Source organism: Nicotiana sylvestris, chromosome 2 (assembly GCF_000393655.2).
Source record: "Nicotiana sylvestris chromosome 2, ASM39365v2, whole genome shotgun sequence".
Taxonomy (NCBI): Eukaryota; Viridiplantae; Streptophyta; class Magnoliopsida; order Solanales; family Solanaceae; genus Nicotiana; species Nicotiana sylvestris.
Window position 1 is genome coordinate 107,759,238 of NC_091058.1, and position 14,978 is coordinate 107,774,215.

Below are 14,978 nucleotides of genomic sequence, written 5' to 3' on the forward strand. Positions count from 1 at the left end.
TCCTGACACACACATTGTAGACTATTATTTTGGGTTGTATATTTGTCATTATGAATTGCTAATATCACTTGCGTTAAATTCAAGTTAACTAAATGATGGGATTGTTTAAATAAAATATTTGAGAACTCACTAATTGGTTAGGGTTGACTTGCCTAACAACGGTGTTGGACTCCATCACGACCTACCATGGAATTTGGGTCGTGACACTAGTCTTGTTCATGTTCCTTTAAATTTCTGGTGGTTGGATAGTGGTGCAACTGTTCATGTAACCAATGACTTACAGGATCTAGTAAGCAGACGGAAGCCAAAAGAGAATGAAGCCAGTGTTGTTGTGGGCAATAGACTCAAAGCAAAAGTACTCTACAGGGACATCTATTTTGCCTTCTAAAAATAATGCAAGTATTCATTTTGAAAATATTATTTTTGTACCGTCTATGAGACGGAAATTACTTTCGGTTTCCCTTTTGGACAAAGCTGGTTATTCATTTCAACAAAATAATGGTATTATTAAAAAGTTTTATGATTCATATGTTGTTGCTGATGCCTTTTAAGTGATGGTCTATATCGCTTGAATGTTTGGGTGAAATTTTTCTGCAATGCACGTTGAAAATATCGCCTATAAAAGGTCTGTTATGAGTAAAACGTCTTACCTATTATGGCATAGGCGCCTTGGTCATATTTGTAAAGACAAAATTGAACGATTGGTAAAGGAAAATATTTTACCTTCTTGATCCAAAAGATTTTGAAACTTGTGTGAATTGTGTTAAGGGTAAATGACCAAGGTTAAGAGAAAGGGTTCCACTAGGAACTCTGAACTCTTAGAAATTATTCATACTGATATTAGTGGACCTTATGTACCTACCTTCATCAATCATAAATACTTCATTACTTTTATTGATGACTTTTCAAGATACTGTTATATATATATTTTAAAAGAAAAATCTGAAGCACTTGATAAGTTTAAAATTTACAAGACTGGAGTTGAAAAATAGCTTGGGAAGTCCATTAAGATACTGAGGTCTGACTGTGGTGATGAGTACTATGGAAAATATGATGAGTGTGGTCAATGTATGGGGCCTTTTGCTTTATTTTTGCAAGAATATGAGATAGTAGCACAATATACAATGTCAGGTACTCCTGAGTAGAATGGTGTGACTGAAAGACAGAATCGTACTCTCATGGAAATGGTGAGAAGTATGATGTCAAGGACTAGGCTACTTGAGCATCTTTGGGGTGAAGCCTTAAAAACAGCTAGCTATATCTTGAATAGAGTTCCTACAAAACCTGTCTTGAAAACTCCTTTTGAACTATAGACAACTCGAAAACCTAGCTTGAATCATTTTCACATTTCGGGATGTCCAGCTGAAGTTCGTATTTATTCACTCACAGAAAAGAAAACTGATCCTAAAACTACCAGTTGTTTCTTTATAGGCGATCCTGATCACTCTAAAGGTTTTAGGTTTTTCTATCCTTGGCGTGGCACTAGAATCGTTGAGTCTATTAATGCAAAATTTCTTGAGCATGTTGTTTGTGATTGTGATTGTTCATGTGGTAAGGAAATTGTATTGAAAGAGAAGGAAGTCATTGTCCATGTACCGGTTGTACATGAAAAGGTGGTAAACCAACCTATTCATGAGGGGGGAGAATCAAGGGAACAACGATGCAGATCACATAGTTCTTGAGCAAAATGTACATAATGAATCACTCCGCATGTCACAAAGAGTGACATCTCTGATGATTTTATCATGTATGTGATTGAAAATCTTAGTGATACTGGAGAGCTGACAGATCCTTTATCATATGCTCAAGCTATTTCCTCTCCATTTGTTGATAAATGGCGTGACACAACGGAAGATAAAATGCGCTCCATGGAACACAATAAAGTGTGGGAGTTAGTTGAATTGCATGTAGATTTTAGACCTATTGGTTACAAATGAGTGTTTAAAACTAAAAAAGACTCCAATGGAAACATAGACCATTATAAAGCAAGGTTGGTTGCTAAGGGTTACACTCAAAAAAAAGGTGTTGATTATAAAGAAACACTTTCTCCTATTTCATCCAAGGATGCATTTAGATTTGTGATGGCTTTTGTGGCTCATTTTAATTTAGAGTTGCACCAGATGGATGTTAAAACTGCTTTCCTGAATGGGAGTCTGCTTGAAGAAGTTTACATGGTTCAACCTGAAGGATTTACAGAAGCTGGTAAAGAACATCTAGTGTGCAAGCTTAACAAATTCATATATGGGTTGAAACAAGCCTCTGGACAGTGGTACTTGAAATTTGATGAAATTATACAAAATTTGAATTTATAAAAAATAAGCTTGATGAATGTATTTATCTTAAAATAGCTAATGGTAGTAAAAAATAAGCTTGATGAATGTATTTATCTTAAAATAGCTAATGGTAGTTTCATTATTATGGTTCTCTATGTAGATAATATTCTGCCTGCCACAAATAATTTGGGCTTGATGAATGAGATCAAATAATTTTTATCTAGGTCTTTTAATATGAAAGATCTTGATAAAATCTCTTTTGTTTTTGGGATAGAAATTAAAAGAGATATATTACGTGATTTATTGGGTTTATCACAGTGTTCCTACATTAAGAGTGTTCATAAAACTTTCAATATGCAAGATTGTAGACCTCGTGTTGCACCTGTTATAAAAGGGAATAAACTTAGTAAAGATCAATGTCCGAAAAATGAAATTGAAATAAGAATCATGAAAGATATATCATATGCAAGTGTTGTTGGTTGTTTGATGTACATACAGATTTGTACTAAGGCCTGATATTGCATTTGTTGTTAACATGATGGTAAGATTTTCTTATAATCCCGGGTGGGCACGCGAAATTCAACATTGCAACAAAAACCTAAAATTCTTATTATATGTATAATTTTAAACTTTATTTTCATATATGTATACATAGTTACATGCGATTTCCTTATTTAAATCGGAAAGTAATGAGATCAGTTGAACTCGTAAAACTTGTTCTAGATCTGCCTATGACAACTAAACATTAAGCAAATTAAGGGACACCCTGGCGATTGATGGTATTAGTAGCAGAAAGCTGAGAGTGAGCAGAGGCAGATCCACCACCGGAGAGTGTCGGCGCGTCGGTGGAACTAGCAGCACCACGGCCAGGATTTGGTTGTTGATGTCCTTGTGTTCCATACGCTTGTTTCTTATAATCCTCCAAATCCTTATACACAGTATAAGGACTTGTATCTACTGGCAAACCTTCTAACTTACTCTTGTCTGATTCCTTATCTGGTTGCCTCTCCATTTCTTTTTTCTCCATATATTTTGCACTTCTTCTTTTATTATATCTCTTTCTCTTTATCTGCTCTGTCAAATCAACTTTGCATTTATTTTTGGCCTTTCCATTGGCTTCCTAGTTTGCATATATAAGTTTTCTTTTTATGATATGGTGTTGACGCGTGTTGTTTTCGTGTCAGGAAGTTGGATGAGGTGTAAGCATTTCCTTAATGCAAAGCTACGTCCATGCTCAGCCAATTATATTTTGCTGCAAGATTGTTCCTTGGAATTGTAAATTGCTCCTTTTATATAAGGAAAAGGTTTAAACTTACCCGTCTATTTTCGAATATTGTCTACGTCTAATCTTTATTATGCTATTCAGTCAAATTTACCTTTATTGTTATATTATCCTGCCAAATTTACCTTTGCCATTAATAAACTTTTAAAATTTACCCCTCATCTCCCAAATTATTTTAATTAAGTCACTTATTCTTCTTCTTGATTCACTATTTTCAAAATAGTTTATATTTACCTACTTTCTTAATTGAAAAAAAATAAGAAAAGGAAATATTAAAATTATACAACGGCCAGTAAACAAAGTATGGTAAATTGAAAAATCTAAATTAGATAGCTTGTCTAAATTCCAAAAGTATTTACAACACCGCAACTTTAATGAATTTGTTGCACCAAATTAAAGATATGGAGACTTTGCAATTTAGATATTTGTACCCTGTCGAAGTAAGGAACCATGGCATATATGTGTATTAGTGATAGAAGTTGAAGTTCCTTGGAGATTTTACATTGTCGAATTCAACTTTACTTTAATCAATTGTCGATCGTTGTGCACTCTTAAGTTAGTCGATCGAACTCTGTACTATTTAGATAATAACAAAATATATTCGTATATACATGTATATACATGATGAACATCTACATACAATACACAATAAATAGACCCACTGAATTTTGCAGTGTGTATATGATTGAAAAATAAATAAAATTTTAAACCAATTCCAAACTTATTATCACAAGAAGAGAAATGGGTGCAATGGTAATTAAAAATATCCATAAATAATTTGTATAGTGTAGTACCTTTAGCATTCACATCAATAGTAATTTCTGAAAATAGTGGAGCAAGAAAAACAACAAGTGATTTAAATAAAAAAAAAATTGGGAGATATTGAATTGCCTAACAGATCAAGGGTTATTGTTAAAAGTTTGCTAATGATAAGATAAATGTAGATAACATTCCAAAGGAAAGGGGTATATTTAGCCCTTTTCCCTTTTATATACCAAGACACACGAGATGTTGCTTAGGTCAAACTGTTTAATCGTTAAGTCAATCCAAATATTAATTCACTGATTAAGAATTAAGCTCATTTTAGTACTTAGGAATTACATAAAATTTAAATTAGATTATTACCAAGGTAAATAAAAAATTAGCTGTTTATAATACTTTTTATTCTATTAGAATAGGGAGATAGAGTTATGAAAATGAATACATATCTCTAATACATATTAAGTTTAAAAAATCTTACTATAAAACATGTTTCTGGACGAAGAGAATTTTTGTTTTTGCTTGCACCATAAATCCATCATAAACATCGGAACTTTGATGCATGTAGTCGGAGAGACTATTTATCCATTCATCTAGCGTTTTCTCAAATAGTCAGCAAAATTAAATGAAAATGGAATATTTTCCAGAAAGAGATAAAAGGGAGTATGCTTGGCACTCTATGTTTTCAAGTCCTTCGAGTGTATGCTTGGCACTCTATATGTCCCGCCAAACTTCCTCAAGAGAACGGGAGTAAAGAACGTTTTGTCTATATGTTACTACAAATCATTAATTTTACACCTTACATTTAGTGTGGAAATTTAGTCCACGTGTCACATATTTGGAGGGGGAGCGCCGTTTGAGACGAATGTTGTAAAACAATTTGGATTGGCTTAAAAAAAGTGATTTTTAAGTATAAGTGCTTAAAAGCACTTTTTAAGTGTTGAAGTTTGTTTTATAAATAAGCAATTAAGTATTTGGATAAAAGTGCTGAAACTTAAAAAAAGTTATTGAAGTGTTTGGTAAATAAGTGCTGGTAAGCACTTGTTTCTGTAAAATAACTGAAATATCCTTAAAGTTGTTAACGCTATAAAGAAAATGATTATGATAATATTTTATTCTAAATTAATACATTACAAAAAAATTATGATTTAGTTCATTTTCAATTTAAACTGATTGCCCAAAATATAAATTATTTATTTAAATAACATGCAATAATCTATTATTCACCAAAATATATTTTTTCATCTCATAGCTTCGAATTCTTTGTTAACATGTAGACACATTGAAAATTTTGATTTAGAATATAGTTTCACCAATTTAAAAAAAAAAAGGGGATTCAACAACAATCTTTTTTTAAAAAAATGTTATGGAACCAAAAAAGAAACTAAAACAAAACAAAGAATTCGGCAGTGATGGAATTTGAAAGGCACAAATTGGAAATGGCAAAGGAAAGGAGAAAAAGAAAAGATTATGCAATTTGGAAGACAGGGATTGAAAATGGCGGAGGAAAGGAGAAAAAGAAATGATTGGGTATTTTGGAATTATACATAAGTATCAGGGATAGTAATGTAAAATACTTGGACAAAGAGGGGTGACTTTTAAGCTAGAAAAAAAAAAGTTGGAATTACCCAACTTATCACTCTTGGCTTAATTTGGACCTTTTGGCTTAAAAGCATTTGACTTTTAAGCAGATTTTAAGTTTGCCAAACATCTCAATAAGCTAAAAAATAACTTAAAAATTGGTTTGACCAGCTTTTAAGCCCATCCAAACAAGCTCCTAATACCAAGGCCGTTTTGAAAGGGAACATTTAATAAGACGCTTGATTTGAATAAAGTAATTACCGGCATTACACTTCCTATTAAGGGTGTACATAGGTCGGGTTGGTTCGGATTTTATAATTACCAAACCAAACCAATTGTGTCGGGTTATTAAATCTAGAGACCAAACCAAACCAATAAAATTCGGGTTTTTCAATTTCGATTTTTTCCGGGTTTTCTTGGGTTTTCGGGTTATTCGGGTTTTTTCGGGTTTTTTCCGGTAAAATCTTCGTGGAACAAAACATATAAGTTGTGCTCAAAATATTTCTTTAATCCTAGTAAAAAGCAACTATATAAAGTATTTTACAAGAAAATAATATAAAATATGAGATGTGTCATGGCATTATCCTAAAATATTCAACAATAAAGACAATAAAATTATGTAATATAAATATTGCTAATTAAAAAGCCATAATAAAAATAAACATAATTTAAAAGTACTAAGTCGTGTTAAAATAAGTAGACTAATAAGGGAGTATTAATTACATGACTAAACGCTAAAGAAAAAATAAAAATAGGTTATGCATTTTTATCCAAAATTATTGCAAAACAAAAAATAGATATTCAATACATTCTCATTCGTAGTATTGAATTGAATGTCTTTTGTTAGCACTAGTATTGATTTGATTTTGGTTTGGGCTTTTTTAGCATTATTTAGTTTACTAATATTAATGGCTATAAAACTTATTGGAACATTCAAAAGTTTTAAGTTCAGCCTTGAAATAATACCTTAAAAGATAAAGTTATGAAAAGTTTTAAGAAATATTTATAAATTACATAACAATAAATATATTTATATATTAAATATATCTAAAATTTCTATATATGTAATGTCGGGTTGGTTTGGTCTCGATTTGACTTTCTTTGGTTAAAACCAAATCAAACCAATTATGGTCGGATTTTTTTTTCCAACACCAAACCAAATCAAATCAAACCATAGTCAGATTTTTTTTTCTCAGTTTGACTCGGATTATCGGGTTGGTACGATTTGTCGGTTTCCTCTGTACACCCCTACTTCCTATGATTAGGGAATGCCCTGAAACCTCTATTTACATTACAGGCATTACACCAATTAAAGTCCTTGTTCACTCAAAAAGCCTCATTAATCATTTTCAGTAACTGGCTGCAGGGTAGCAAAGGTGATTAGCACAAGCAGTGGTTACTGTAAGATGTTACTCTACAATTAGACTTTCTTACTGCTAGATAGGGTCACTTTTTTTTTTTTTTTTTTTTTTGGGTGGGGGGGTGTTTGAAGTCCCAAAAATTCAAGTACAATATGAAGGGACAACTGATACTGAGCTATATTAACACCTCTATAAATATATTTACCGCAGAACTCGTTTCAAACTCCTAGTAAATATTAAATAACCAAAGAATTTTGTGGACTACACTTCCTTGTTTATTCATCAAGTTCCTGATCCCTGATCCACTTTGTAGCAACCCATTTTTCGCCTCTGATTACTGGACAGCTCCCGTGAAGAGATGTCTGCATTAGAGTGTTAGAAATGTGAAAATTTTGCAGTGCCAACATGAGCAGTATGACATAATGTTGGTAACGAATATTCTGCTTTATAACAAGTAGTAGCCACAGAGGGAAAGAAGAAATACAGCAAACAATATTATAACCTTCCCCATCAGTATCCACAGAAGATGAAGCAGTAAGGAGTAACCGAAACAGGAACAGTAATATAGCAAAACAATATTATATAACCTTCCCCATCAGTATCCACACAATGAGACAGTAGCTAATAGGGCTCTCATTCAGCTGATTAATCACAGTAATACAAATCATTTTAGCAGTACAAAATCAACCCTCATCAACAAACATCTTCATAGCATCATGGTAATAGGATTGCTCAAGAATGATTCCCACAGAAGGAAATAGGAAAACACACAAAGACACAAACAAAAGCACAAAAGTCAAAGTATACTTGAGACGACATAGGATATAAAGAAGTAAAAGGCGAAAAACACTGCTTGCTGTAAAGACGTGTATATTGTTATGAAGACAATAGAAGTGCAAGGATAACAATGAAATCCACAAGAATAACTCACTGGATCAATTGTACCATTTGGAAACAGTGAGTAGAACAGTAGTCCATCCCCTCTACGCGGCTTCACTTTCAAACCAATACACTTGCGGAAGTCATAATTAGCATCCATGTTCTGTGCGTTCTGTAAATTAACCAAATGAACTAATTTACAGAGCAGTACAGGGAGAAAGATAATAATGGTCCAATAAAGAAGAAACAACCTTGAACTCACCTCAAAAGGAAACATGGTTTCTCCACCTTCTTCCACATCAGATAAATACAATAAAAAGGATGCAACCTAAATGAAATTTATACTATAATTTTAGACTGGAAATGTGAAAGTAATCATCGCTCAATTAAACTGCAACTGAACTAAATTTCAACTAGATTGCTCTAATTGAGCTACTGGAAAATTCACAAGTCAATTGGAAAAGTCAACAGCAACAATCTACTGAAAGTAGTTCACGCATACCCTTTGGCTCTTCTGAGGACCATATTGAGAAGGATCAAATGCATCATAATGTGAATGGTAACTTTGGCCGATTTCGTACCGCAACACATTAAATGCCTGCAGAATGCAAAGATCAACTGAATCAAGTTAAACAACAATTATCATCACAGTACGCCATACTTAGTGTTCTTATGAACAGAAGAATCGTTCAGAATTAAGTAATATTAGCAATTAAGAGAAAGTTCAGATGCAAATGGTTAGCCACCTGACTAGTTATCAATTATCGGATGCATAAGGTACATAGCATGCAGTATTTGCATCATCACATTTAACTCAAAATCCAAGGGAAATTTGAACAAATATTCTGGGAATCCAGCACAAGAACTCCATCAGTTTCAGATAATATGCAAAAAATGCAAGAGATGCGCAATTGTCTCTAACTTTCCTATTAAAATGCACACCCTGTATGGTTGCCTCATGGTTTTTTGTTATTGAAAAGTCTCTTGTTAGAATACCAATAAACCACACATGTGATGGCTGGCTAGTTGATCCCGTCAACCACATTGATTGAGCTCTTTTGCATAGGTAAACTTGGAAACAAAAGATATCCCAATAGGAATGTACATAGGATTTTTCACTCACTTCGAACTAAATTGACATATGAAACCTTTTCTCAAAAATCCATAGTCATATGATGTGAATAGTTCGGACAAAAATAATGGTATGGTGTCCAGTCATGTTCGACATTCCTAATAAATACTAATTCGTCCACAAACAACGTGGACTAAACTCCATTTTTCCAGCGCATGTAGGCATTTATATTTTCAGATAAGAGGTGAAAAGAGTGCAGAGAAGAGACCAATTAACATTCGAAATCACCTTACTTTGTGTTTGATCTACATGGCCTTGAAACGGGTAAAAATGTGATTGAACAATCAAGTATTTTAAAAAAAAACAATCAAGTATTGAGTGCACTTAAGTAGAGGTGGAATGAGCACTTCGGCTTGCTTAGGCAGCATCAGTGCAGGCACCAAAGGCACATGTGCTCTATCATGAACACGATCAATAGACATGAAATATCAATGGCACGGAAATGTATTAATTGTTTAGAAAACATTGTGGACAAATGTATAGATGATAGTAAAAGAAACTAATAATCACTAAATCTGAACTAAAAACTTTAAAACTGCTTCTCTGTATCTCAAGCAAAATTTTAAAAATGGCTTTGAACTCAATTATATTTTTCCTGTATAATTGTTGTTTGCTACTTCGCTTATAGTAACATTTTTCTTGCATTGCATATATATTTATATTTTTTCTTCATCTGCGCTCTTTTTGGCTAAACCGGCGCGCTTGATTTTTCAATTGCATTTGGCAACGAAAAAAAATGCATTTTGCACTTAAAGCCCTAATAGACTCTAGTGCTTTTCCATATTTTCTCCTTTGACAACACTGGACTACTACCATTCCAATTCTCATACTACTTCATAATAGTTTGTGATGACTCAGCCACTGTACATAACTTTGCACGAAGAAATCAGTGGTAAAGTGAAGCCTCTTGACAGTGATTACAGCAAAGCTATAACTATGTTCATACAACATGAAAAGGAAGGTACTCCAAGAGATTGCAAACTTAAATATCGGTGTTACAGACCGCAAACAACAACCTTGTGTGATTGATGTAACCAACCATATGTTTCTTTGACATGAAATGAATGCTTAAGAAAAATGGATCAAGCTTTGCAATAAATAATACTATGTGGTAACATGACTAACTTTCACATCCAACCTAAATTTTCTGTATCCAGATTTAGTTGCAAGTTTTCCCATCTCCAAATAAACCGAAGTATCACAGAACATACAAGTTTAATTTTCTTGGGTCTTGATGCATGAGTAACATCTTCTCAACAACTATTTTCTTATTATTGTTGTTTATTATCAAGTTCATGCTTTGAGGGCGCGGCTGTTCTATCGCATAATATTTACCACTAACACCAAAAGACTTGCTCTCTTCGGTATTGATCACTTTTGGAAGGATGCATTACCTAGAGGAGACCTACAAACTTTAATAGATAGGTGTTCCAGCATTATACAAATGTACTATCAGAGCTTGAATCAACTTACTTTTCAAGAAAATAGAAGATGCAAGAGAGGGAAGGGAATGAAGAAGCTTTGGATGAGGATTCGCCACCTATAGTACCACTATTATGTCCTCTACTAGAATCCAATTTCTAATGTATGGACGCAAAGATAAAACTCACATACAGTGAGAAGCGCTCATGCATTATATTTAAGATGTGTGTTTTAAGTGAACTTTACCTCTCCATGTGTCCTGGGGATCATAGTCGCCCTTGCAATTTTCTCCTCAATGAGGTCCAAAATTCCTGTTTTGTCTTCAGATGAACTGATAAACATACCAGAACTGGGAAAAAGGGAAAAAGAGTAAAGTTCATGCAAGATTGTGTAACTTGTCAAAACCAAAAGAGGCGAATTTTTTTATCAAATAGTTCTTTCAGAAAACAGATCAAAGAAACTTAAAAGAAAATGAGCAGGAAAGGGAAAAAAGACACATGGCTAGTACAAATACCATGAATAACTTTGTCTTCCAAAAAAAAGTAGAAAATGTATATGCACACACCCAATTCATGGTGACCCTATCTACCATAAATGGATATTATGACAATATTTTTCAGTTGATTAAGAGTTAATCTAAGACATTTTCAACTAACTCTGGGAAAGAGTAAAAAGATTGTATTTATGATTAAAAGAACAGAAATTTCAATCAAGGCATTGTAATGACCTAAACCTCAATAAAATTCTTGGATAGTGTTAAAGATGAGGTCAATCGTTTTGGGACATGGGAGAAGCAAAATAGAAGGCAGTTCACAATCCCCAGAGTAGTGTTTACCTTGTTCTAATTCCTTTGGTATTCTCTGCTGTTTCTCCTTTGCGGAGAGCCAAAGCTGATGGTTTCAGCTCTGCCTTTGCCATCTTAATAATGCCTTGGCATTGTTCTTCAGTTGCAAAATTGGGAAAGTATAATGCACGCGGGAACCAGCTTAAAACCTATCCAAAAGATTGAAATCAGCGTCATAAAATACACCAAAACAAATGAATACAAATGTGGATCAAAGATACAGGCTTATATAATAACGAGTTCACCATAAATTAAAGATTTCTAAATTTACCAGCTTAGGGATAAAATCAGGAAGCTAACATGGTCATTTACAGCTACAGCTATTATGTGAATAGACTTAAATACATGCCTAATACTGCTGCTTCCATCTCCTCCCAACCCCCCACAACCCCCAATCGGCCGTAGCAAACGGGAATCATCAATAAATAATAAAAATGGTAGATGAAGTAGTAGAAGAAGAGTAGAAATTAGGGGATGGGTATTTATTCTTAGGCTTACTTAATTGCCCATTTATGTTACTGATCGAAAAACAAACACCAATTGATGTTACATCAGCTGTAACAAAAAGGGGCGTCTTTGCATCAAAGGCAACAAGCTCAAGTAATGTTAATGTTGATTCATCAAATAGTTCAAAATCCAACATTTTGAACTATATAGACAAACAACAATTTTGGAGCACAAATGGTTTTTAAAAGATTCCTGAAATCGACTAAAAATCGAACCAGGGCTAATCACCAAAGAGAAAAGAAATCCCAAATTTGAGAGTTGAAACGACAGAAGCAGACCTGAAAGGGTATGGAAGTGAGGGAATGTTCTCCAGTTTCGCCATTGGGCAAAGTATCAAGTTGTTCCACAGATTCAAGCACCCTCGACCTCGATCGTAAACTACCTAGTTGTACATCCTAATCACACCCAAACAATTTGATCAGTACATGCATACAATAGAGAAATCCATCAGTTAAGAACTAAAAAATTACTAATAGGAAGTCTACCTGCTGAGAGATGAGAGTAGAACCGAATAAACCGACGAGGAAGAAGAAAAGACAAAGGAGAAAAACCGAAGGTAACCCTAAGCTCCACCATCTTTGTCCCAGTAATTTGCCTCTGCTCTTCATGTTTTTCCGCTGATGAAGAAAATCAATTGACTATAAAGAGACTTTAGTTTTCTTAACTGATAATTTCTCTGTGCTATTTAATAACAGCCCAAATTCAGAGTAGGGATGGTAGTGAAGAAAGAGTGTTTGTTTGCATATGTACGATCTTTGACTTCTGCACGCGGCGGGAATTCTTTTCTCTCTTTTCTTCTTTTTTGGTTTTAGCTGAAATTGGTCATGTCATTTCTTGTTTACTCCTTTTTAAGTGAGTTTTTAGCTTCTTCTTTTTTTTAGTCTATAATATTTAATTTTTTTAAATATCAAAAAAGAATTAACTTTTTCTTTTAAAATTGTCTTTGGAGTAAGAACGAGGGACTATTTAATATATTTTCAATGAACAAATTAAGATTAATATGGTTAATTATATTATTCATTAATATTAAAAGTAATTCCTTAATATGTATAAAAATAATTAAAAAATCACTTAAAGTGGACCGGAATAGTCCAGCCAACTAGTAACCCGGAAACTAGTTGCAAATAAATATTATATTGAGCGGAAAAGAAATTGGATTATTACCTGATAAAATCAGAGAAATTACGTTCGACATGTAAAAGAAATTACATCATAAACGGGATTTTTTTCCCAACACATCATAAGGGGGTGTTGGATAATATTTAAATTGTTTTAAGTTAATTACTCCAGGGATCCGGGCTCAAGCTGATTGATTAAAGAGAAATTTTCAGAAATCACTATATTTTAGTGATTAATAGCTTGCTATAGCTACCATTTACTAAATTACTTCCTATAGTTATGTTTTCAGTTGTTATAGACTGTATTCGATGTAATTTTTTCTACTTTAATCATGAATACAACAGCAAAATTCGGCAGAAAATAAGGGAGTCCAGCTAATCAGAGAATGTATTCGGTTATATTCGCGAGTTGTATTCATGGTTTGCCAAAAAAGGTCTTTAACTGTTTAAAAACGGTAAGTGAATCAATTAATGCGATAGACTCCTAATATGTCATGACCCGAATTTTTTCACCCTCGGGAGTCGTGATGCGCCTACTCGTGGAAGCTAGACAAGCCAAATATTATAAAATCATTACCCTTTTTATTAAACATGTTCAATAATTTAAAATAATAAGTGATTAAACATCGGAATAAATTATATAACCGGAAACGCGGAAGACGAAAAATTTAATAATTCAACCAAAACAATGCTACATAATTTGAAGTACAATTCTGCCCAAAACTTGGTGTCACAAGTCACGGACTGTCTAAGAATACTACAAATAAGGTCTGAATAAAATACATAAGTCTGTCTCTGAATAAGTAAAAACAGAAGAGAAAAGATAAGAGGAGACGCCAAGGCCCGCGGACGCCTGCAGGACTACCTCGGGTCGCCTGAATGGACTGAAGACAGCACCCTCACTGCGGTCCAAATGCTCCGGTATCAGTATCTGCACACAGTGCAGAGTGTAGTATCAGCACAACCGACCCCATAAGCTGGTAAGTGCCTAGCCTAACCTCGGCGAAGTAGTGACAAGGCTAGGACCAGACTACCAAATAAACCTGTACAGTTAAACCATATACAGTGGAAATAAAAACATATAATTACAACTAAAGTTGGGCGGGAAAAACATGTTGTAGGGAGTAACAGATAAAAATAGAATAACAGTAGAAAAATGTAAGGAACGCCATAAATCAGTTACCAGCAAGAGATAAGGAAATAAGGAAAACAAGTACACGTGTAATACCATTGCAGACGTGTAATCCGATCCCATTTCATATAGTACTGTTGCAGGCGTTCAACCCGCTCCCATTTCATATATTACCGTTGCAGGCATGCAACCCGCTCCCATTTCATATTTTACTGTTGCAGGCGTGCAACCTGCTCCCATTTCCTATATTACCATTACAGGCATGCAACCCGCTCCCATTTAATATCTTACCATTGCAGGTGTGCAACCCGCTCCAATTTCATATCTTACCGTTGCAGGCGTGCAACCCGCTCCCATTTCATTTATCAACATCAATCATAAAAGGGTCCCGGCAAGGGAACTATAGTATAACAACAACATCCCGGCGAGGGAACAATAGGGTAACAACAACAACCCGGCAAGGGAACAATAATATTACAACAACATCCCGGCAAGGGAACAATAATATCACAATAACATTCCCGCAAGGGAACAATAATATAATTCTCATATGAAGCACGAATAAACCACAACGGAGTCATGAAATTACAATACAAGACTCACGGCATGCTTGACACCGACGTATAGATACTCGTCACCATGCCTATACATCGTACTCCACAATTAACACATAACAACTAAGACACAA

At 34.0% G+C, this 14,978-nt stretch overlaps 1 protein-coding gene across 2 annotated transcripts; it reads right to left on the reverse strand.

The window, feature by feature from the left end:
• Positions 1–7,409: 7,409 nt before the first annotated feature.
• On the reverse strand, positions 7,410–12,859 carry LOC104227870 (probable prolyl 4-hydroxylase 9). Of its 2 annotated transcripts, none has more exons than XM_009780229.2 (8): positions 12,526–12,859; positions 12,319–12,435; positions 11,525–11,682; positions 10,936–11,038; positions 8,638–8,733; positions 8,398–8,463; positions 8,188–8,307; positions 7,410–7,618 (listed from the first exon to the last, which is right to left on the reverse strand). In XM_009780229.2, exons 1-8 carry the CDS (start codon positions 12,646–12,648, stop codon positions 7,532–7,534), a joined length of 870 nt encoding a protein of 289 aa, XP_009778531.1. In that variant the 5' UTR covers positions 12,649–12,859; the 3' UTR covers positions 7,410–7,531. The 2 variants fall into 2 exon arrangements, with proteins under 2 accessions (XP_009778531.1, XP_009778532.1); XM_009780230.2 differs by having other exon boundaries at positions 8,202–8,307; positions 12,526–12,734.
• Between the last annotated feature and the right edge of the window lie 2,119 nt (positions 12,860–14,978).